This window comes from Natrix helvetica (genome assembly GCF_964273705.1).
Source record: "Natrix helvetica genome assembly, chromosome: 2".
In the NCBI taxonomy this organism is placed as follows: Eukaryota; Metazoa; Chordata; class Lepidosauria; order Squamata; family Natricidae; genus Natrix; species Natrix helvetica.
In genome coordinates this window covers 257,467,291-257,490,562 of record NC_138552.1, presented here as the reverse complement: position 1 = coordinate 257,490,562, position 23,272 = coordinate 257,467,291, and the positions used below count along the sequence as shown (strand labels likewise).

Below are 23,272 nucleotides of genomic sequence, written 5' to 3'. Positions count from 1 at the left end.
AATCTCCTGGTACAATTCCAATGATTTCGTATTCTAATACAGAAAAACCAATAATTTCATATTATTCTGCCCTGCTCTGTAAATTCTGGCTACATTGCTTGAGAAGAGCACTGACAAAAAGTAACATTTGTTGTTTTAAAAGATAGAGGAAAAAATTAGATGAACTTTAAAACAAACTTCCCAGTGACAAAATCTATTTGAGAACGCAACAAACTATAATTCTATCACTCCAATCCATTTATGAATGATGCAATGTATTTAGATCTGTGGAGCTGGAGGTATAGAAATACATTTATAAAGTCATTCAGTTAATGTTATTTGTGTACTTACTTACTAATCATATGTCTGTGCCTGCCTTCTGAGCTTTGGTGTCCTGCCCATTTAGAGTATGTCTGATCAAACTATCTCCTACTCTAGCTGCTGTACAATATGCAGCTGTGTTTACAACTATTGGGAAAATGCCAGCTTTAAAAATGCTGACATATTCTTTCACCATCATAGCTAATAAGAACTGTTAAATGCAGTGGAAAAAAAGGTAGCTTGGCAACGTCATACTTTCTTTCTCAGCTCCTCAGTTCTTTTTCATATAAGCAGACATATTTGGACATGGGTTAAAACATAGATGGGCAGAAATTAGCAACCAATTATCTGGGACCTATAATGCTTCAGAAAACAGGGCACTGGCAGACTACAGTCTTATTAAGGGAATGACTGGCTCACAGTATTCCCTGTTTATTCTCAAAGTCTTAAGACCAACAAAAGAGAAGAGGTTGAACTGTTTTGAAGGATTGAGAAGACTGAATGGCAGAGTCGAATACTCACAAATAGTGTATCCCTAAATAGCAGATGCTGAAAACAGAAGCATCTGCAAGGGCAGTCAAGGGGAGGGGAGAATGACAAAAGCAGCATCACAAGCTCCATCCCTTTTGTACATGTGCTCTGATGTTGCAACTTTGAAAGGGATGCAGTTTGTGTTTTGCTTGCACCACAGTCCTTTCATCATTTTGATGAAAGTGTTGGAATCTCTAGATACATCTGGCTAGAGAGAACAGGAGACAATAAAACTCTAGTCTTTGTTTATGAGCACTTGGAAGAGGGAAGGAAGGTAGGGAATGAGAATAATTTACACAGATGCAGTCAAAATAATAGGGATAGATAAATAGGGCACATATGAAGAATCTCATATGCAAATAATAAATAGATGCTAATTTATCGAAAAGAACCAGAATTACTATATGGCAACCATGCTGCTCCAGTCCTCAAAGCAGGAGGGAGGGAATGCTTGAGTGGTCAAGACCTACAACTCACAATATTTGGGAACGTCACAAGAAACCATAATAATATTACAAAATGGCTGAAATTTTTAAGGCTGTTTTTCATGTGTTAAGGTTAGATAGAAATTAGAGGGCAGTTCTGTTCCAAATTAGCAGTTATACTGCTGAAAGATACAAATTTGTCATAGCAAAGCTAACAATTGAGGTACTGCGGGACTACATTTGTATGCAGGTTGCCCATTCATTCATCCTTCACTAACATTGTACACACACACACACACACACACACACCAAATTAAAAGAAAAACATTACTTTATTGATCCCTTTATTGTGCACATAACCTGGCTGAGATTTCTGCTTTGGTAGTGTACTAATCTCATGGGTTAAGTAATGATTTAGCTTGGAGATCCAACAAGTATTTTTTGTTGGCAATTCATGCAAATCAAAAACAGTCTTCTTAGACATTTATTTTACTTTTTTAGAAAAATCAGACACAGCTTAAATGATAATAAATTATTTAATGATAAAATATAGTTTTAACTCTGTTATAAGAATAAAGTGGATTTTTAAAATATCCATAGAGTACTTCAGCATGAGAAAGGGGGAAAAACAGATTTCCTAAAAGGAAAAGAGAAGCCAAGACAAGGGCAGGTGCCCTAAATCTCTCAGCTCCAATTAATTGGTATAATGTATTAATTAGGGATTTGAATTCAACAGTAAGAATTGACTATTTTTTAAACCAACACTTCATTTCTACTGTACTACTTACAATTTCTGAATACTTTTCAAGGATAGCCCCATGTAAAGTGCATTGTAATAATCCAGCCATGAGATGATCAGCACTTGAATAATTGGGAATACAAGGACTCCCAATCAAAGACTTTGTGACTCAGTCAGACTCCCAAAAAAAGAGGAAAAAAAAAGATTATTTTTCTCCAGAGACAAATATGTTTTAGGTGCATATCAGTGGTTGGTTTCAATTTATTTTACTGCCAGTTCACTCGTGCGCACACAACTTCTGCGCATGTGCCGAAGTGGGCAGATGGGTGGAGTCTCCTGCCACCACCACTACCGCTTTGCCCAATCTGGGGCGAACCGGCAGAAACCCACGTCTGGCACATATGTTTGACTTTATCACTTATTGTTCCTTTCCCTTTAATTCATGACTGTAGTAATCAGAGTCCATAGTTACCAAACAATAAGGTGAACCACAGAATGAAAATAATATTGAAAATACGTATTTATATAATGAAAATTGGAAAGCAGAAAAAATACCCATGCCTTTTAATTATTTTAAGCTTCAGCAATATGGGATGGTAAAGAAAACAGAAAGTCAGCACCATATGCCCAATGAAGGCATCATTAGAAGAGCATTAGTGGATTAATCCAACCTACTGTGTACTTGATATGATTTGAAATGCAATAAGGTAAGTTTATTAGTTTGCTGTCTTAATGTTTTTCACTGTACCTCAAAGCAGGCAGTAACAATTCCAGGGAGGCACAGTAGAGCTCAGTAACACCTGTCAAGATAAACACAGAACTCTCCGAGGAAACCATCTTGGCAACCTAATAGAGGAAATCACCAGGGCAGGATGGCACAAGGAGGGGAGGAGAGAAGCAAGCTTTTTCACACAGGTACTAAAAATGGGTCAGATTTCCCTGTTGGTGCCATAAGCAACAAAAATGTTTACAGGGTGAATTTCCTTCAGCTTTGGTAAAGAGAGAGCATCGGGGGCTTATGCCTTTGGTCATCTATCATTGGAATGCATGTGTAATAGCTAAGAGGATATTAACTGAGGAGCAGCAGCAGTAGCTGCATACAGATAAATATAAGCAGTTATTACTTATTCACATATTCTGCATGCAAAGATATGCAATACCTATACATGAACTCAACAATAGAAACAAGGGAAACATTTAGAAAAAAATGAGAAAAAATAAGGTTCTGCAGAGAAAATAAGGCCCTACACCTAGGCAGGAAAACCCAAATGCACAGTTATATAATAGGCAGTACCAGGCTCAACAGTAGTAACTGTGAGAAGGATCCAAGTGCCTTAATGAGCCACTTTTTGAGGAGGAGCCAGCAGTGTGCTGCAGCTGCTAAAAAAGGTCAATATAGTCCTAGACTGCATTAATAGAGGGATAGAATCAAGATCATGAGATATTATAGTATCACTGTATACTGCGCCAGTGAGGTCACACTTGGAATACTGTATCCAATTCTGGTCACACAACAGGAAAAAAGAGAAAAGCTGAGTTTGCAGAAGAGCAACAAAGCTGATAAAAGGTCTTCAGACTAAAGTGTACAATGAACAGTTAAGGTAACTAGGTATAACTAGCCTAACAAAGAAAAAGTTTAAGGTGGACATGATACTTGTCTTCCATACTTGATGGGTAGTCACAGAGTTAAGGGGATTTATTTATCCTCCAAAACACCTGAGGACAAAAGCTTGTTAAAGAATGATCCTACCTAGAACTAAGGAGAAATTTCTGGACAGTGACAGCAATTAACCAATGGAATAAGCTTGTCTCCTGTAGTTGTGGATGTTCCATCACTAGAGGTTCTCAAGAAAAGATTGGGCAACCATTTGTTTGGGATGATATAAAGACTCTTGCTTTGGCAGCTGGTTGGACTAGAAAACACCAAGGTCACTTTCATCCCCATGACTCTAATTCTAAGGAAGAGGTTTCTGTTACCTACAATTGTTCATGAGTTGTAAGAATCTGATTTAGTTTATTGTGAGAAAGACAACTAGGCAACTCTTTAGGAAGATAGGGCTAGTTGAGAGATCTTTAATTACTGATCCACAATTTAAAAGCAAATCATCAAGCAACTTGAAACCTTAATATGGAATAGTACGAAGGATAGATTTCAGAAATGTAAACAGAGAAGTGAATCAAAATAGCACATAGCTATTGGACTAATTAAAATTAAGAGAGCCTTCAACGTTCCACTTCCAACCCAATTTGAAGAGAATAAAGAACGTAGAACAATTACTTATTTTGAACTCAAATGTACAAAGCTCATCCATGCTTTGGAATCATTATCCACTGCCCTCAGGCTTAACATGAAACTTGGCTCTGTTCTCCTCATTTTCTACATGATCATTTGTCAATACAGTCTACCAAATTGCTGTGGTTTTGTTCTGATGTCTCTATCATGACAATAACGATGCCACAAGTCCACTTGACACAACTTCTTCCACTGAGGAAATCACAACTTAAACTTTGATGAAGTAGAAAAAGGAGAGAAAGGGAAGAAGATGCAGAAGTTGTTTCAGATAGACAGATTTGCGAAGCTGTTTTTCTGGTTTGGATTGAAGACACTGTATTTACCAATTAGGTGTTGTCCTCCCTCTTATCCTCCATCACCTTTAAAACCTTTCCTTTTAAAATAAAGAGTAGAAGTGAAATATAGTAGCAGAACAGAAACTAATTTAGATCCGTATCCAAAATTTAGTTAATAGGAAAGTGGAAATCTTTTTTAAGTTTTATAAATGTGTAAGTTCTTTTTGTGTAGCTATTTTTTCAAGAAAGATCTGAAGTACTTATATATTCCTGGAAACAAGTGAGAACTATCCTGCTTATTGGACATTCTGCATCTGCAGCAGCTGTTCCTACTGTTTGCTCCTCAACCTCCCTTCAAGAAGAAAAAAAGGGTCTTTTTGAATCTCATTATCTATAGGCTTCTTGAGTATGAGTATTGTGTAGCTGTACAAAAACATGAATGTTCAAATCTCAAGGGTACCCTTGAAGAGAAAGAACTAAAAATATAGTATCTTTTGTCTCCTGTGCATTTATGCCCAGCAGTACGTTTTGCTCTGTTCAATGGGATTTACTCCAATGTAGCTTTTCACAGGGCTGTTCCACACAAACTCCTGTAAGCCCCCATATGCAAGAAGTGCGGAACTTTCAACTGTTTAACGTATTATCCATTTCTGTTTTGAAAGGAAGAATTTGCATCTATTGACATAGTGGTCCCAAAAAAGAAACTGCACAATTTCCTTTATTCACAAATGAAAAGTGTTTAGAGAAAATTCAGGGGGGAAAACATGAATAAATTTAAGAGTTACTATGAAGAGTTCATTGCACCTAATGAAGTGTGTGATAATAATATTAATAACTGCACTGTCAGTTCTGATAGGTGCTTCATTTTTACAATTTATATCATTTTTTCCCCCTTTGGGGTCACAGTGTGAAATGGAGGCTTTGCTTCCCTCCTACTCAAGTACTGATTAAAATTGGACCCAAACCATTCAATTCCTTTTGTCCCTGCCCTAGTGCACAGTAACTTGCTGAAACATTCAAATTCCTATCTGGTGTCAGCAGCAGGTTAAAAAAAGATGTTGCAGCCCTCCCTGGGTTTGAATAAGACCTGGTGCTTACTATATATTTTAATAATATTTACCGACAGCTGCTTTAAATCTTTATCTTTTGTTTAAAAGCTTAATACTCAGAATGAGGAAATCCTAATTATGCCTTTTCAATAAAACATAAAAAGGATAACTACGTCTCAAGTCTGTTTCCTTCAAACTAAAAATATATTGCAATTTATTTTAAAGGAAAAATCATTTTGGAAATTTCTAGAACAAATTAAAAAATGTAGGCATGTGCTATGCTCGTTACAATTCTAAAATAAGTTGGGTTGAAAAAGTGGAGATTTGTACAAAAACTCACCCATTTTTTTTAATTGCTTAGGGGGCACTTTCTCCTTCATATGCCCAGCAAGGCCCATTACTTAAAATTGGTCATTTGACTGGAATGTCTAAGCTCCTTCAATTGCATTGTTTAATCCAGGTCACAAGGCTTTTGCACTTACTTCTAATGCAGCATTGGGGTTTGTGAAAATGTTAAGATTTTGTCCTTCTGTCCAGCTTTCACACTAATCCTAAATCCAGGAAAAGGAATCACTTCATTGCAAAAACACAGTCTCTAATCGATGTGCCCAAACTAATACATGAACCATAACTGGATTTCAATTAGGAGTGCATTGAATTTGGATGAATCTTGAATCTCAGACTAGAGTGGTCAGCATTTTAGAAATGTAGATGTCTCTGTTCAAGTGTGCTTCCTCTGAACTGCATCAAGTGATTTTGGATCATCACAAAAATGTGTGAGTAGTTTGGCAATTCATAGACAAATGTTTGGTTTGGTTTGGTTTATTTGGATTTATATGCCACCCTTCTCCAAAAGGACTCAGGGCGGCGTACAACATTAAAAAACACACATCTCAAAAGTTAAAAAAGATTAAATCCATATCCAAAAAAACAAACCGAATTTTTAAAAAAACAATACATTTAAAATAAGTTAAAATTAAAATTAACAGGCAAGACCGGCTTGCTGGAAAAACCAACTTTTTAGGGCGCGTCAGAAGGACCGGAGGTCAGGGATTATGCGAAGCTCCGGGGGGAGCTCATTCCAGAGGGATGTAAAACCATATTGGAAAAAATTCAAATGTTTTTGCATAAAGAAAAAATATATGCCTTAATTGTTTAGATGAAGTGTTATAATAAACCAATGGAGTAAGAAGATAAGAGCATGATGCACACTGTCTGTTATTTGTTTGTTTGTCCATCATGTCTGTTTGAATTCATCATGTTTGCACTGTAATATATTTAAAACGACAAGAAAGACATATTGTACCTATCTCCTTCTCTGGTTATTGCTTTGCACAGAAGCACTGAGGTAGCTATTATGTTATTGTAGATTGGTAGGCCCACTTGATGTACATAAATGAAACATGGGTTGGAGAACTGAGGGGTATTACTGTAGTCTCTCCCAGGTATGCTCCTTTGGATACTTGATACAGCACAGAATAGGACAGAGGGAATATATCTATAGGAATTATCTTTATCCAGCTTTGCTGTCTATTCAAGTACCGCTATTCAGTGCTGCTTGTATTAGGTATCTAGGATTTTGGTGCTGCGCTACCATACCTGCCAACAGCCTCTCTATCTAAGTCAATGAAGGTGACCTCAGATCTGATGATGAGGAGCCCTAGAACATTAGTTCTGAGAGACTTCAGCATCCATGGTGAAGTCTTAGTTGGATCACATGGCCATCATAACAATCATGCATGTCTCAACTTGTTATCTATTGGGCAGAGGATGGCAATCTGAAAGTGGGAGAATTTACATCTATTCCCTTGCAAAGCCAAAGCACTCTGCTGAGCACAAACTACTCCTTTCTACCAAGGACAGGCACCTATGAGAATGGAGCACCCTTAGAGGCTAATATATTCCACAGGATTTCAGAAAGTTGTAAAGATTTATTTTTTTCCTGGTATGGCTGGTGTTGTGTCAATGATTTACCTTCCTTATGGAATATACAAATGACAATACCACTGACCTCATTGTTCCTTGAATTCTCTCCCACATTATATAGTCCCTTGGTACACAATGAAGCAAATCAGAAGGACTAAAATACAAGTGAAGGGATAGATCTTTTTTACATCTGATCAAACACTAGTTAGAAGTAATTTTCAAGCTAACGTTTGGGTGGTGATGGAAAACAGGTAGATTTTATTATCTGTTATTGCATTCTGACAATGCTACCCAGTGGAACTTTTCTGAGTAGTTTGGGGCTTTAAGCAATCCTCCAGCATGCCACTATGACATGTTGCATAGACATTTTGAAGGCAATGTTGATCAAATTCAAAACTTAGACTCTTTTATTTTAGCAGTTAAATTTGTAGAAGTGCCCAGGGCTCTGCTCATGACTTTAGATGAGATTTTATTTTTCAGGCTTGACTGATGCAGACAAGATGCTTAGGTGAGTTCAGCCAACTATGTATTTATTTGAACCATGTTCCTCGTGGCTTATTACAGCTTGCAAATCAGGGATATTCACTGGATCCAAAAGGTCAAAATAATTATGAGCCAATGGCCAGCAAGGGGTGTGTGCAGCTTTTGTTACTCTTGGATCTTTGGATAGCAAGATAGGTGATATATTATTTATTTAATAAATAAATACATTAAGTGAATTTCTACATGTTTCAGTTGGGGTTTAGACCTAACTGAGCATCAAAATCTCCTTGGTTACCCTGTTGGATGAAATTTTCAGGAGCAATGAGAGGGTGGCCTTTCTGTTGATTCTATTAGATCTCTCAGCAGTGTTTGATACTAGAAACCATGGAATATTTTTGGTGAATTTGGTGAGAGAGCTTTAAAGTAGTTCCATATGGAACTGGATGCTAGTCTTCAGAGGACTATGCTGTGGACATTTCTGCTTAAATTCAAGGCATTTATGCCATAAAGTTCCACCGCTCCATTTTATAACCAATGCTGTACTCCACTAAACATGAAAACTCTGCGTGAGATTATTTATTGATTTAAAATAAAATGTCTAAATTTGCCATATATATCCAGTTCTCTCTTTTTCACTGGAATCACATGACATTGCTGAGGAGATAGACCAACAATCTGTTGCATTTGTTATCCATCCAGAGGAATGGTCTTAAATCTGTTCTGGATATGGTTATACTGTCCCTATATAAAATAGTAGATCAAGGTTCTTCTGCATACAGTATATCTTTAACATTAGTGGCACTGCAGCATGAAACACCTTTCATCAGTTCAGGCTGTACTTACACCAGCAAAGGTCTTACTTGCATGCAGGACACCTTGCTAAGGTAATCCATGCCCTGGTAACTTCTCACTTAGAATACTGCAGTTCAGTAAACTTGAAACTTCCCTTCAGAAGTTCAGAAAGTTCAGAAAATTTAAGTAGTACAAAATTCCAAGGCAAGATTTATTGGCTAGAACTGGGTGGTATAAACAAAGCATGCCAGTTGTTTATGTTCTTTCCTGGTTCATTTTGGTCTAATTCAAGGTCCTTATTTTGACTTAGGGTCATGTCTTTGATGGTTTTTTTAATGGTTTTAATAGGATTTATATGTTGTTTTAACTTTTGATTGGGAGTTGATTAGAAGATGAATGACTATATAAATCCTTTAAGTAAACAAATAAAACTTATGAAGTATTTCTCAGCTTGGGAACACAGTATGTGAGGAAAGACTTTTTCCTTTGATCTATTGTTTGTTCCAGGTGCCCTCCCATATTGAAGATAGTTAGTGGTTAGTGGGAGCCAGCTTTTTCAGTTGTTGCCCCAACATAGCAATACCCTTACCTACTACTTTTCAGTAGCAAGGGAAATAATTTATGCTCCCATAATATGCCCTTTTAAAAATAGCAATAGCATAATTTAAAATCTTCTATTGATTTTTATTATTTTTTAATTTGTATTCTTCCAAACATTTTACATAATATTTTAATGTATGTCTTTATTAATTGCTTTATTATTGCTTTATTACTGGTTTTATCAAAGGTGATTTGTGAATTAGATTATAAATAGGTTTGTAAGAATAGAAAGGTACACAGACTGTTGTTGGTGTAAACTAGATATAATGTACCATATTTTTCAGTGTATAAGATGTAATTTCCCCCATCCCAAAAGTGGGTGGAAATGTCTGTGCATCTTGTACAGCGAGTGTTACTGAAGCCTGCCCTCCACTGGTCCCCATCCTTCAGCCTTTGCCTCCCAGCAATTTGCTTCCTTGCAGCCAACAACAAACAGCCTGGTTAGCTTCAGCACAGCCTGATTTAGTATGAGCAGCTGATTGACAGTTGGATCTGCCTCCCAGAATACTGCCTATCAGTTGTTCCAGGCTGTGGGGATTGCCACCACGTATCGCCAACCATTTCCACTCATTGCTGCTGCCACCTATCTCCACCTCTGTGTGCTCAATTTTTGGCCTCATGTTCCATTTTCGGCCTCTGCATGTCCCATTTTCAGCCTCTGCATTCTGCATTTTCGGCCCATTCCAGGCAGCAGGGATTGCTGCCACCACTTTTCCCCACCACCTGGAATGGGCCAAAAATGGGATGTGCGGAGGCCAAAAATGGGGCGTATGGAGGTGGCAATAGGCAGCAGAGGCAATGGGTGGTGACAGTAGCGATGGGCAATGGCGATCCCCACAGCCTGGAAGAACTGATAGGCAATATTCCAGAAGGCAGATCCAACCACCAATCAGCTGATCGTGCTAAATCAGGCTGTGCTGAAGCTGACCAAGCTGTTTGCTGCAAGGAGGCAAGTTGCTGGGAGGCAGCGCCAAAGGGAGATTTTTTTCCTTGTTTTCCTCCCCAAAATCTAGGTGTTTCTAATAGTCCAGAGCGTCTTATAGTCCAAAAATATGGTATTTTCTTTTCTTTGTCTTATCTCATGCCTTTAATTTTCTGGCTAATTACTTTGCAGTCCTTTTTTGCATTTTGTGTAACCCTGGAATATGTATGCATATATGTGCAATGTTTATTTTTTAAAATATGTAGTGGTATATAAATTATTAAAAAGATACACCCATAGATTTAACTTTACATTTAAAAAGTTACAATATAAACAAGTAGGAATAACAATGTCCTACACTTTCAGTCCTGGAAATGCTGAAAGGATGCTGTTTAGTTTTGTCAATTCTATTTGCTACTTCATTTCAGTGGGAGTAACAAATTTATTTAAGATGTCTGAAATGAAGTGGCAGATAGAATTGACAAATCTAAACTCTATCCTTTTAGCATCTCCAGGAATAAAAGTATTGGAAGTAGTTGGGTAAATTGGTGACAATTTTGTCTTAAGATATTTATACTAATGTAAAATAGGTAGACTTTAGTGTATAATTAAATCATTTTTAAAACACATACCGTATTTTTCGGAGTATAAGATGCACTGGAGTATAAGGTTTTGAAGAGGCTTTTTTTTTAAAGGTAGTTAGATAAGAGGGATAGAGAGGGAGAGAAAGAGAGAGAAATCCAGTAGGTAGGTAGGGAAACCTCCCCAAAACAGCCTGTTTTTTTTCAAAAACGGGCCTGTTTTTTTTTTCAAAAAGAGGCATGAATAGCCTTGGGGGGGGGCTTGCAGAGTGCTCCTTGGGGGTGGGGGCCCAAAAAAAAGCAAAAAATGGCCCGTTTTTCGTGAAAACAGGCCCATTTTTTGTCAAAACAAAACAGCCTGTTGTTTGCTCATTTCTGCCCTCCCCAGCCCCCAGGAGCTCTCTGAAAGCCTCAATAAGGGTATGCATGACCATTTTGGTGAAGGGGTGGGGCTTCAGAAGCCAAAAAAGGCTGTATTCGATGTATAAGATGCACCGATTTTAAGCCTCTTTTTTAAGGAAAAAGGGTGCATCTTATACTACAAAAGTATGGTATTTATATTTTCACTTGCTGTACTTTTGACATTGAAAGCTATTTTAAAAACAAAATGTGCTTTCTCATACTAGTTAATTCAGCAAGTTTGTTGATGTTCCCTGCTTAGATATTTGCTAAGATTTTTTTTTATTCCAACAGGCTGTAATTTAATCTCATGTATTAATGAAATACTTAATTTTTTTTTGGGGGGGGGAATTCATATTATTAGAATTAGAATGAATGTCACATATTTAAAATGTGGATGTCACTCCCTGCAGCAAGAAGAACAACTATGTTTTGTATATAGTATATAAAACTAATGTTTTTATTCATTATTTCCACTTGTTTATATTGTAACTTTTTGATTCCTCAGTGAAGAGGACCTTCACAGTTGAAACTTTTTTGAAGTTATCTCATATCAGAAAGTAAATGTTATCTGCTACAATCCCGCCTTGGCAATCTAATTTCTTCTGTATGTTTGGTTTAACTCCCAAAAGCTTTGGCTGGTGGGAGATGCTGAGAGATTTTATTCATCAACATCTGGCCAATGAAAGTGGCTCTACTCTTGATGTGGGATGGGATGGGAGGAGGAGAAGAGAAAGATATAATTTTGCAACTGATAGTCATAATTTTCAATGTAGGAAGGACTGTACCAGAGCTGTCCTTTTTATTTCCCATCAGAATGTTTTTGCAAAGCATATAGATGGAACTTCTCCAAGTTTGTTCCTATCCATGTACTGCTTTTGTGTCTGTGGAAACAGAAATGCAGGCACAATAAGATGTCTAGGTGTTTAACTAAGCTGAGAAGTCAAACAGCAGTTTTTCTTGGGAGCTGTCCAGCACCTGAAAAGAAACATTGATTTGCACTACTGAAAAAGAGAAACAAGTCTTGCTGGACCAGCCCTATAATATATTGAATCCAGATATTTTATTTTAATGGTAGCATGCCAGTTTTACTAATAGGAAGTGTACATGTGGGGAATGCAGGCAATAGGCTCACTCCAGCACCTTTGTGTTAAGTTTTATTGGCTCCATTTACATACTATACTTAATACTATTCTCTTAATCCACCACCTTCCAGAATTACTAGACAGGGTATAGTTTTTATTCCAACCCTGAACTTTCCTTTTTTTCCCCTCTTGTGATCTGCTATATTTTTGGCTTGCACTGACCCAAACTTCATTTAATCTCCCCTTGCCTATAACCTCACCCCATTTCTTATTTAAAAAATAGCTTTTGACTTAGAATTAAAGAGTTGGAAGAACCTCAGAAATCTCCTAATACAACCTCACTGCCACCAGGGACAAAATATGTTGAATTTTTGTTTGAAAGCCTCTCATGATGAAGCACCACTACTCCTAGAGACGGGCTGTTCCATTGCTTAATAACTCTCATGATCAGGAAATTCCTCCATATTTAACATTCAGATCTTAGTAAATGTGCCTTCTATTGGATTTTTTCTTACATTTGGGAACTCGGAGATTAAATTCACATCCTCCTCCTTATGACTTCCTATAGAAAAATAAGAAAACTGAATAATTCCCTGAGGCTCCTTAGCATTATTCTCAAATGGGAACTCTGAATTGTTCCTTTCCTAAGATGTCAGAGCCATTATAAATGTTTAAATCAAGAGTTTTTAGTTTTAGCTTGTTGGAAAATAAATGAGGCAGAGTTCCTAATTTATACATAATGCTAAGAAAGATATGTATAAAGCTGTTTGGATATGTTTTGCTGCCCCTATAGGAAGGAGAAGCTAAGTGGAAACAGTGAAACAGCAAATAACTGTTCATCACTATGAAAAATAACAGTTTAAAAAAATGTCTGAACATGTCCTTTTTGGGCTACAATTGGCTGCAATTTTCTTGCTCTGAAATCTATCCCATTGCACATCTCACAGTCCAGAGGCAATGTGCTATTTTTTTCCCCAGAAAAAATTAAAGGTAGCATTTAAGACTGGGCAAGATCTGCATGAAGCAGAGTAAAATAGTCAAAAATCAAAAGTAAGTGCTTTTAATAAAATATGTTACTTTTGTATAATTTAATCATTTTCAAATTGGAAAAAGGTGAGTGCCACTGGCATGCATGGGTAAGATGAATTCCAATTTAATTGTCTGTAAGAATCATTCAAGGTGTAATATTTGAGATCTAACCCCATAGGGTCAATCAGTAGGTATGCACATAAGAAAGAGGAAAAGGGAGAGACACACAGAGATTATAAAAAACCCAGAAACAAACCTCTTGGCCATCTCCTAATAACTGCTCTGCCAGGATGAAAGAGATTTAAGATCTGTCTTCTTATTGCAGCAATTGCCCAGGAACTCCTATGTATATTTCAATGGATTTTAACTTGATTATTCAACCAATTAATGTTTAAATAATCAGAGGCTGAACAGCAGTCAAGAGATTGTTATTTAATGATACACACAATGGTCCTCCACTTTTCACTCACGTTTGCTCAAATGATACTAATGTTAAAGTCTAAATGTAAATTAAATTAGCCTTTAGTAGTCTGACAGGTTGGGAAGGTTTATTTTTCTGGCCTAGATTCTAGCACTTCTGTAGATATTTTTGCTCTTGATATTTAAGACAAACAACTTCATAGAAGTGAAGTGTCAGTAATACTAAGGAAATCACTTCCATAAAACAGGGGGGGAGATTTGGTAGTTTAGTTATCTACCAAACATATGCCTCACTTCTTTTCTGTACAACTGAAGACAAGGTCCAGAAAGCTATATCCTTCCATTTTCTCCTCAGCAACAATCTTATGAAGTGGATTGAGCCAAGAAAGAATGACTGGTTAACAATTAGCCATCTGACCTCTGTGCCTAAGGGAGATAAAGAAAACTTTTTTTTCAGGACTTTTTTTTTTTTTACTGAATCTTGTCAATAAAAGCACATATACCTTAGAATATAGGGATGTGATGGCTCAGTGGCTAAGATACTGAGCTTGTCGATCAGCAAGGTCAGCAGTTCGGCGGTTCAAATCCCTAGTGCCGGGTAACAGAGTGAGCTCCAATTACTTGTCCCAGCTTCTGCCAACCTAGCAGTTCGAAAGCATGTAAAAATGCAAGTAGAAAAATTGGGACCACTTTTGGTGGGAAGGTAACAGTATTCTGTGCGCCTTCAGCATTTAGTCATGCTGGCCACATGACCACGGAGACATCTTTGGACAGTGCTGGCTCTTCAGCTTTGAAATGGAGATGAGCACCACCCCTAGAGTCAGAAACAACTAGGCATGTATGTGCGACGGGAACCATTAACTTTACCGTTAATCTCCTGAAGGTTTTTTTTTTAAAATAAACTGCCAATAGTGAGAAGATTCATAATATCTGACAGAAAACACTGTTTGAAATGCTGGCGTAAAGGAGATATGTGGAGATGTGATAACACAAGGTTTACAAATGGCTGCTTTGACATTAAAATACATTGCATGAAGTAGCAATGAAATGTAGCATGAATCCTTTACTGACTTTAACATATCTGTTAGTGAATTGTTGCTTTTTACATTATCTGTTTTGGAAAGAAGTTGCATCTTTGTTCAATTCTTATGTTTGGAATGTATTTATTTTCATATCTTCCTGGATTGTTAGCTACCGATTTTCAAACAAAATAAAATCCTGCTATTCGTTCTATCAGCTCGAATCTGTAACAGAATTTCTAAAAAAAATAAAAATAACCACAAGTAGTGAACACAAAATGTCCCTATTTCAAAAGTTGACTCCCCCACATAATTGAACCTCTGTTTCCCTCCCATCTCTAATTTCAGATGTATTGATCTGCAATACATTTTGCATTATTTTGCAAAACTAAATCAGTTAATGAATGTGAAATGTTCTGCATGATTTAAAACAACAGGATTAGGCAACATGTAACTTCAGGCAATATTTGCCCCTTGATTAATTTCCAGGACCTCCATGAATGAGAGCTAGAGAGTAGTGACAAAATAAAAAGTAGTGGCCCCATGCATGCTTGGTTGTAGCCCAATCTTCTGGCATTTTAATCCTGAAAGTTGTTCCCTTAAATCTTTCTGTTGTTGTTAAATGTTTCTGTGATAACAATTTAGCAAGATAGATTAGATAACTCAAAAGTTTTGAACTAACTCCCATTAATGTCAGTCAACTGATCAATGGCAAGGAAATGTGACAACTGTGATTCAAAACAATGAATGTTTCAAAGCACAATTAACCCTAAGTGGTAGTATCTAAGATATTATATGAATCAATGGTGCAACTGCATCTGGAATATTGTATGCAGTTCTGGTTGCCGAACCTCAAAAAGAATATGGTGAGCTAAAGAAGTTTCAGAGGGGGGGCAACTAAGATGATCAATGGATTAGAGCAGCTACCCTTTGAAGAAAGGTTGGGAGATATGAGGCTTTTTAGTCCAGAAAAGTATAGGGAACCTGACCGAGAAGTATAAAATTATCCTTGGTATGGATAAAATGCCCAAAGAAAAGCTATTTTCCTATTCCTAAAATATTAGAACCATGGATCAACTAATAAACTTGAATCCAGGAAGAATCAAGACAGAAAAATGAAAGTATTTTTTTATACAGCACATAACAGCTTTGGAATTCACTACCATGAGATTGATGATGCTTACCATATCTTGGTAACTAGTGAAAATCATGAAGATCAATGGCTATTAGCCTTGATGATAGTGTGACTGCCTCTGAAGGCCACCTGCTGGGCTTCCTTGTGCAATTGGTGGGCACTATGAGAACAGACTGCTAGACTACATGAGACATGGATCCAATCCTGCAGGGCACTCCTTATGTTTATGCTATGAGGGAATAAAAGGGCCAATATGATATAGTTGGTGAGGTAGGGTGGACTGAAAAGATCACAATCTACTGTTAGGTTTGGATGCTCAGCAGTTCATTTTGGCCTTCTCACTCTTTAAATCAATGTAATCTCCTGAAGGGATGTGGTGGCTCAATGGCTAAGATGCTGACCTTGTCGATCAGAAAGGTTGGCAGTTCGGCAGTTCGAATCCATAGCACCATGTAACAGAGTGAGCTCCCATTTCTTGTCCCAGCTTCTGCAAACCTAGCAGTTTGAAAGCATGTAAAAATGCAAGTAGAAAAACCTTTGGTGGGAAGGTAACAGAATTCAGTGTGCCTTCGGCATTTAGTCATGGAGAGGTTTTTGGACAGCAATGGCTCTTCAGCTTTGAAACGGAGATGAGCACCGCTCCCTAGAGTCAGGAATGACTAGCACATGTGTGTGAGGGGAACCTTTACCTTTACCGTTAATCTCCTGAAGGTTTTTTTAAATGGGATTAAAATTAAAGAAAGGAGTGCTAGGCATATTTTCATTTTGCCATTTCATAAAGAGCCACAATTTATTGACTGAGCACATTTGGTACAAGTCCTTCTCCTTCACCAAGGCAGTCCTTCTTTTCTCCGGGACGCTTCCACTGAGTGTTGTGTTAGCAGGCATTTAGTGAAAACTTCTACACCGAGTGTAAAATCTTTTAGTAGCTGGGACTAAAGTAAAACATTTTGGGGGGAACCAAGAACCGCAAAGGGAAAGACTATGAAATAACAAATTGATGTAATAGGTCAAGATTTGTTACCTATTCTGGGAAAACATCTTCAGTCGCCTAGCCATGTTAAATACCTGAGCGATACACTTATTTTATTTTGTATGTATATTTCCTTCTAGAAATCAGCAACAAATTTGGAGCACTGTTGCTTGGTAATTTGCTTGTGTATTTCAGTGACATAATCTCTTGGTCAACTAGAAGTGTCTTCTATAATTTAATTCAGGTGGTATGTAGATTTAAACATCTACCTCATTCAGGTAGGATGTGCTGTCCACCAAGCTGCTTTTCATTATACAGAATTGCCCTTCTTAGCACCATTAAAATAGATGATTGAGTCCAATTCTTTCCACTGCACATCTCAAACTGAGGTAGTGGCAACCATCAATTGCCAAATCCTTATTTCTTCAGGCTCAAGAAGAGCAGAGAAATACAAGCTCAGTAAAGGGGAGCAGCCATTCCTACCCAAGACTGTTCTTCAGCCTCCTTAGGTAGTGCAGAACAATGGACTGACTGTTGCAGTTGGAAGTGGGGGGATAGAGGGAAAGAGCTCACCTGTATCATCTCCCTCTCCCTCTCTGGACATAAAAGCAAATGACTGAGCAGTCCAGTCACCAGAGAGGGGGAAGGTGCTGCTACTGGCTCACCCTGTCTTTTGTTTTCTTTGGAAGGAACTGGGTTGCCCACCTGCCTAATCCTTCTGCAGTACTCTATCTGCTGGCACATTCTTTCTCTTCCAGTGAGAGGAGACAGGACAGGAAAGCAGAAAAAAAGGGGTCTAGTGCACAGAGGGAACCATTGTAGGGTCCCCCACACCCTTCGTGGAATGGGTGTAAACTCGGTGGAGAAGAACGGATGGTGGTGGGGGCTGTTAATCAGGAAGAGAGCAGAGGCGGGGTTGGCAGAGATCTTATCTTGGATGCTCGTCCTCTTGCTTGTTCTCAGAGGTGGCAGGGCTTGGGTGGTCTGGGGAGGCGTCTCTTGTGAAAGGGCAGGGGAAGAGAGGAGGACTGATTGCGCTTCCTCCCTGAAGCATCTCCACTCCTCTCCAATAGGCGGCTTTCCCTTAAAAGATGAGAAGAGGCGGAGAGGCATCCCTCGCTTAACGTCACCCGCAGATTGGCCCTGGAATACGGACAGAATTAATCTCTGGGGGAGGGCGCGGAACAACAATGTTATTTGAAACTATCTGAGTCTTCAGCTCCCCCATCCCACCCGGAAATTCTCCCCGAGCAAGAAAGCTGCAGAGCCGCCCGTAGGCTACGATGAGCGGCGCGCAGCCTACCTGCCACATGGCCCACTCCAGTTAGCGCGCCGCCGCCGCCGCCTCTGCGAGGAAGCGAGCCGGGGCCAGCGCCCGCTTGCTTACTCCCCCATAGGCTGGTCCGCTGCATTGCATAGGGGCGCCGGTGATTTGCTGTTGGGAGACTGCAGATTTGCATAGCGCTCGCTTCGCCTTCGCTGCCAGCTAGCATGGCTCGCTCCTCGCTCACTCTCGCCCGCCCCCCTCGCCGCGGTGGCTCCGCTCAGACGCGTGCAATGGATTCTCCCTGCAAAGCTCCGCTCGCCGCCTCCTGCCCACCGCCGTTCTCGCTGTCGCCGTCGCCGTCTTCCTCTTCGCCCTCGTTGCGCTGGCAATAGGCGGAGAGCAAAGGAGAGAGGAGGCTCGCCCGGGGAGCTGCGCGCGTTCTCGGCGCGCCTTTAAAGAAGCGCTTGCCGCTCGCTCCGCTGGATGGATCCCCCCCTGCGACGGTTGCTTTTCTTTGGGAATTGGGCGCCCCGTCCCCACCTCGGCTGGCCGTTCCCAGCGGGAGGATCGCCCGCTTTGTGGATTATGGAGGAGAGTCCCCTGAGCGCTGCTTGACAGTGGAGGTAGCCGCGCGGAGAAACACTGGAGACTCCTCGGAGCCGTCCCGACGCGTTTTCTCCACGGGAATTTGGCGCTTGTCGGCCGCCCTGGACTATGTTCGGGCCTCTTTGGGGCAAGAAGGGACCCGGGGCGAGGGATCGGCGCCCAGCAGAAGCGGCCACAATGACGAACCGCTTAGTGCGGTGAGCCGCCCGTCTGCGCTTTCCTCGCCCAAAGTTTGCCTCGCTCCTGACGGGGTGGGGTGGGGGTGCCCCCGCCCCGCCATGCCCCAGCGGATGAGGGAGCTCGTGCTGTCCGAGCCAGTCCAATCCCGTGGCCAGCTGGCCCTGCTCTGGATACTCCCGTTGACTCTCAGTGGCTTCCTCGGGGTGGCTTGGGGTGCCTCCAGTTTGGGGGCGCCGCATATCCACCATTTCCATGGCAGCAACAGCAAGCACCCTTCAGTGCCTATCGCGATCTACAGGTCCCCGGCTTCCTTGCGAGGCGGACACGGTGGGTCCCGGATGGCTCGGCTGGAGGGGACGCGTGGGGTCGAAGTGACAGTGGGGAGCTCCCCATTCTAATGACAGAAAATGGGGAGGTGTGACACACACTCACACGTGGCGGCGGGGAGCGGGTGGATTCTTAGCCAGGGAACACGCCTAAACTGAAGAGGAGTCGAGGGCGCCTCGAGAGGTGCGCGGTTGAGGGCGTTGCAGGGATCTCTCTGCCCCCCCCCCCCTTTAGGTTTGGTTTATTAGGACGGGGGTGGTGGGGAAGAATGGACAACAAGGAGGCGAAGAAGGGCTCGGCGGTCCATCAAATCTAAGCCTGGGGGGGTGCAGTTTTTTCTGGAAAGGCAGGGCGCCCCCCGGCATTTTGGCTACCTGCGGGATGATTGACGTTGAACCTCTGGGCTGTCCCAAGGTTTTGTGGTCGTGTGCGCGGGGACGGTGGTGGCAATCGCCGGGTGCTGAAAGAAAGGCGCAAAAGACTGGAAGGGAGGGTGAAGGTGCAGCTCAGCGGAGCCTGAGGCAGCCGCCGGGACTAGCACGGTAGGAGCCACCGCTACACCTGAGGGGGAAAAAAGACACACCCCCTCGGCAGAGGCGGGGAAAGGACGGAACTGCAGCCTCTTGCCTAGGAGAAGATTGTTTTAGCCCAGTTTTCTGGTCTCCCCACCTACCCCTCAGCTCAAAGGCGTTGACTGTTAAAAGAAGCTGGGTGGCGCTGGAAGATTCCCCCCCCCCCACCCGCCCACCCGCCCGCCGCCGCCGCTGCTGCTTTATTATTCTTATCATTATTGTGGCTCCTCCAGAGATGCAACACTGCCTTCCTTTGCCAGCTCACCCTGATTTCTTTCTCCCTCTTCCCTATTAATGGGGTCAGATTCCGGAGGAACAGAAATGTGCAGCTGCTGATCTTGGCTTCAGGGCAAAACTCTTTCATTGAAGTCTGCCATTCTGCCAGGATGAGAGTGTTGCAGTCTGGAAGTGTATGTGAGGGGCATCGGTTATAATCTGCCCCACGACCACCTAAGATAACCATATTGCACCAGGAGACCTGACATAATTGCAGGAAGCCAGCTTTCTTTTATGACCCCAGCTTTGTGTTTCCTCTCTCATTGTTCTAATCTAGAGGTGTGTTAACCGCAGATCAGAAAGAATATATATATAGGTTTTGCCCAATAGTGGTGTGGGATTTAATGAGCGGCAATATAACACTCCCCCCCTCCTTCAGTATTCCTTCTCTCTTGTTGGGAATACCACTTTTGTTACAAGTGTGACTGTGTGTTTGTAGTGCTATTCTTTTATTGGAGGTCATCATCTTTGTCTTGGTGACAAGAAGAGCAATTCCAGCCTGCTCTGTTCCTCCCTATTCTGAAGATATTGGTTCCCAGTGACAAGCTAAAGAAATATGGTCTGTGATGTTGGTGATCCATGAATGATCTATTTTATGATTTACACCCTTTGCAAGGTGGGCTTGGCAATGATAAATGAGATCTAAGCTTATAGGTACATAGGCAGTGTTTCCTGGCGTTCCAGATGCTCACTCCCCCCCCCATTTCTGCAGTGTTTTGTTTGAATGTAAGTGAAGCTCATGTATTGAAAGATGCCCAGATGGCCTTGCTGAACACACAAGGTGTGGGTGTGGGTGTCTCCATGTCTTCTAAAGGTAATGGAGAAGAAGCTGCCTGTTTTTCCTGACCTCTACATCCTCTATATCCAGCTGCTGAGAGGAGGACTTTGTGGATTGTGAGATCCCTTGGCAGAGGGTGGGGGGGCAACCTTGCCTACTACAGAATGGTCCTCAACAGAAAGTCGCACCATATTTTCTATTGCTGCCTGTTTATTTGTGTCACGTTAGAGAGCGAACATCCTTTGCTTTCTAGATTTGGCCCATTAACATGATTGTACATCTCTCCCTGTTTGGGAAGGCAAAGTACAAATAAAATTAATTCCCCTGCCTTCCCTTTTTCCCCTGGTCCCATTTTCCTTTATGCTACAGCAGTTCTTATTTGTTTCTGCAAACAGTTTCCACGAAGCCAGTTTTCCTAAGTGCAAATAGACAATTGATGGCCAAGCATATAATGTCTCTCTGGATTGGTTGATGTCTGTACTGCAACACAGCTGTTATTGAAGAATCTTCTGATAATTAGACTGCTTCTAATTAATTATCTTGGGCTGATTAGCTAAACCTAAGGTTGTCTAATTAGATAAAGGGCCCAACCCCCTAGGAAGTAAACACCTCATGGTTCAAAGCAGCTGTAATAGCCTTGATGTTTGACTTTGTGTGTGAGAGAGGGGGGGCAGAGCTTGAGAGAATGGAAAATAAAAGGAGACAGTGAGGTCCTTTGCTGGCAAATCTGGGTTTTGAGTTAAGAATGTATAAGAGTGGAGAATAATGGGAACGAGAGTAGCAGCATTTAAATAGAAACATCTGAGTCCATCTATCTTATTTATGTGTAGCCAAACGAATAAGACAGAAAATGGATGAATTTGTGAAAAGTCTGTGAGAGGAGAGCACACACATACACGCACAGAAACACAAACACACCCTTCTTTATTTATCTGCATATTCATTCAAGGGTATTAATTCACTGAGGTGGTCTAATGTAATCCAAGAATGAATGTCTTGTGTTTTAAACAAGTTTTGCTTTCATCGGAGAGCACTTGGTATGCTGCTATAGCTTCATCCTTCTTCATTTTCACATCCCGCTCTGCTTCATTTCCACTATCATGTGGTGTCATTCACAAGCTTTGCAAGGTAGTGAAGCAATCTTGAGGGAAGCCATTGCATCCTTGCATAAGTGACCCACTTGCAGGAGAAAGATTCTGTCATACATACTAAATGTAATGGTGATGTATACCCCCAACAGGAGAGTTCCCTTGAATTTGGTGAGGATAACCAGCACTTGTAAACGTTGAATAACACCAGAACAATATATTGGGGGGGGGGGGGGAAATATCTTTCTTTGGACGATGCATTTTGAACTTTCACTGTCAAGTAAAAGTTATGTAATCATCAGTCATTTTCCTTGTGTTAATTTTATAAGTGCCTGAAAAAAGAATTGGCCTAAATCCAAAAAAGAAAGGAGGGGGGAGACGAAGAAACTCCGTTAACCAGACTAGCATTCTGTTCCCTCTTCTAGGATTCTGCATGTTCTTCATTCATCACATATGCCTACATGGCAATATATTAAGAACCAAAGGCTTTGTGTAATTTCAGTTATCAGACATTTGGTTTAAAAAAAAAAGGGGGGGGGTCCATTCAGAATTTCCTGGAACAACAGTCCAGGAAGCCTATCGGGTTCTGTTTCTTAGGCAATGCCTTCAGTTATTTATATGCATTTGCCTTGGATTCATTTATGCTATATGAGAAAGAAAAGCAGGGGATGAGGAGGAAAATATCTGTGCTGCGGTTTCCATCTTTGCTTTAAAAAAAAGCAAATGTTCTACAGCAGTATTTTAGGGTAGAAGTGGTGGGATTCTTGGAAATTACTTTGTTGTATGATGTCTTAGACCAGGGGTGTCCAAATTTGGGAACTTTAAGGCTGGCTGGGGAATTCTGGGAGTTGAAGTCCACAAGTCTTAAAGTTCCCAAGTTTGGACACCCCTGTCTTAGACAATACCCAGCAGAAATCCACCTGTAATCTGTCCCTATTTTTAATGCTTTTAAAAAAAAACATACTTCCAAATAATACCACTTTCAAGCATGAATTAAAGAAGAATTTCCTAAGCAGACTATGTAATTAATAAGGGCCAGTAAATAATTGATTAGAGTTACTTCTGGATGGGGAAAAGTGTGATTCAGCTTGGGGATGCTGCTGTGATTCATATTTCTTTTCCCCAAACATGTACTGTATATATCTTTATATTAAAACTGCAAATTTCATGTGCAGTCAGAATTCAAAAATTACACATAATGC

The 23,272-nt window shown here is 40.5% G+C and overlaps 1 protein-coding gene across 17 annotated transcripts in view; it reads left to right on the top strand.

Moving 5' to 3' along the window:
* Positions 1-23,272, top strand: part of NRXN1 (neurexin 1) — an 898,064-nt gene that overhangs the window by 566,490 nt on the left and 308,302 nt on the right. For 4 of the 17 annotated variants that reach the window (XM_081941964.1, XM_081941963.1, XM_081941962.1 and 1 more), the window contains exon 1: positions 18,556-19,356. The exons of the other annotated variants lie outside the window; for them this stretch is intronic. In XM_081941964.1, coding sequence (XP_081798090.1) covers positions 19,128-19,356 — 229 coding nt within the window. In that variant the 5' untranslated portion in view covers positions 18,556-19,127. Of the gene's footprint in view, positions 1-18,555; positions 19,357-23,272 lie in introns of those variants that run through there. 17 annotated transcript variants of the gene reach the window in all.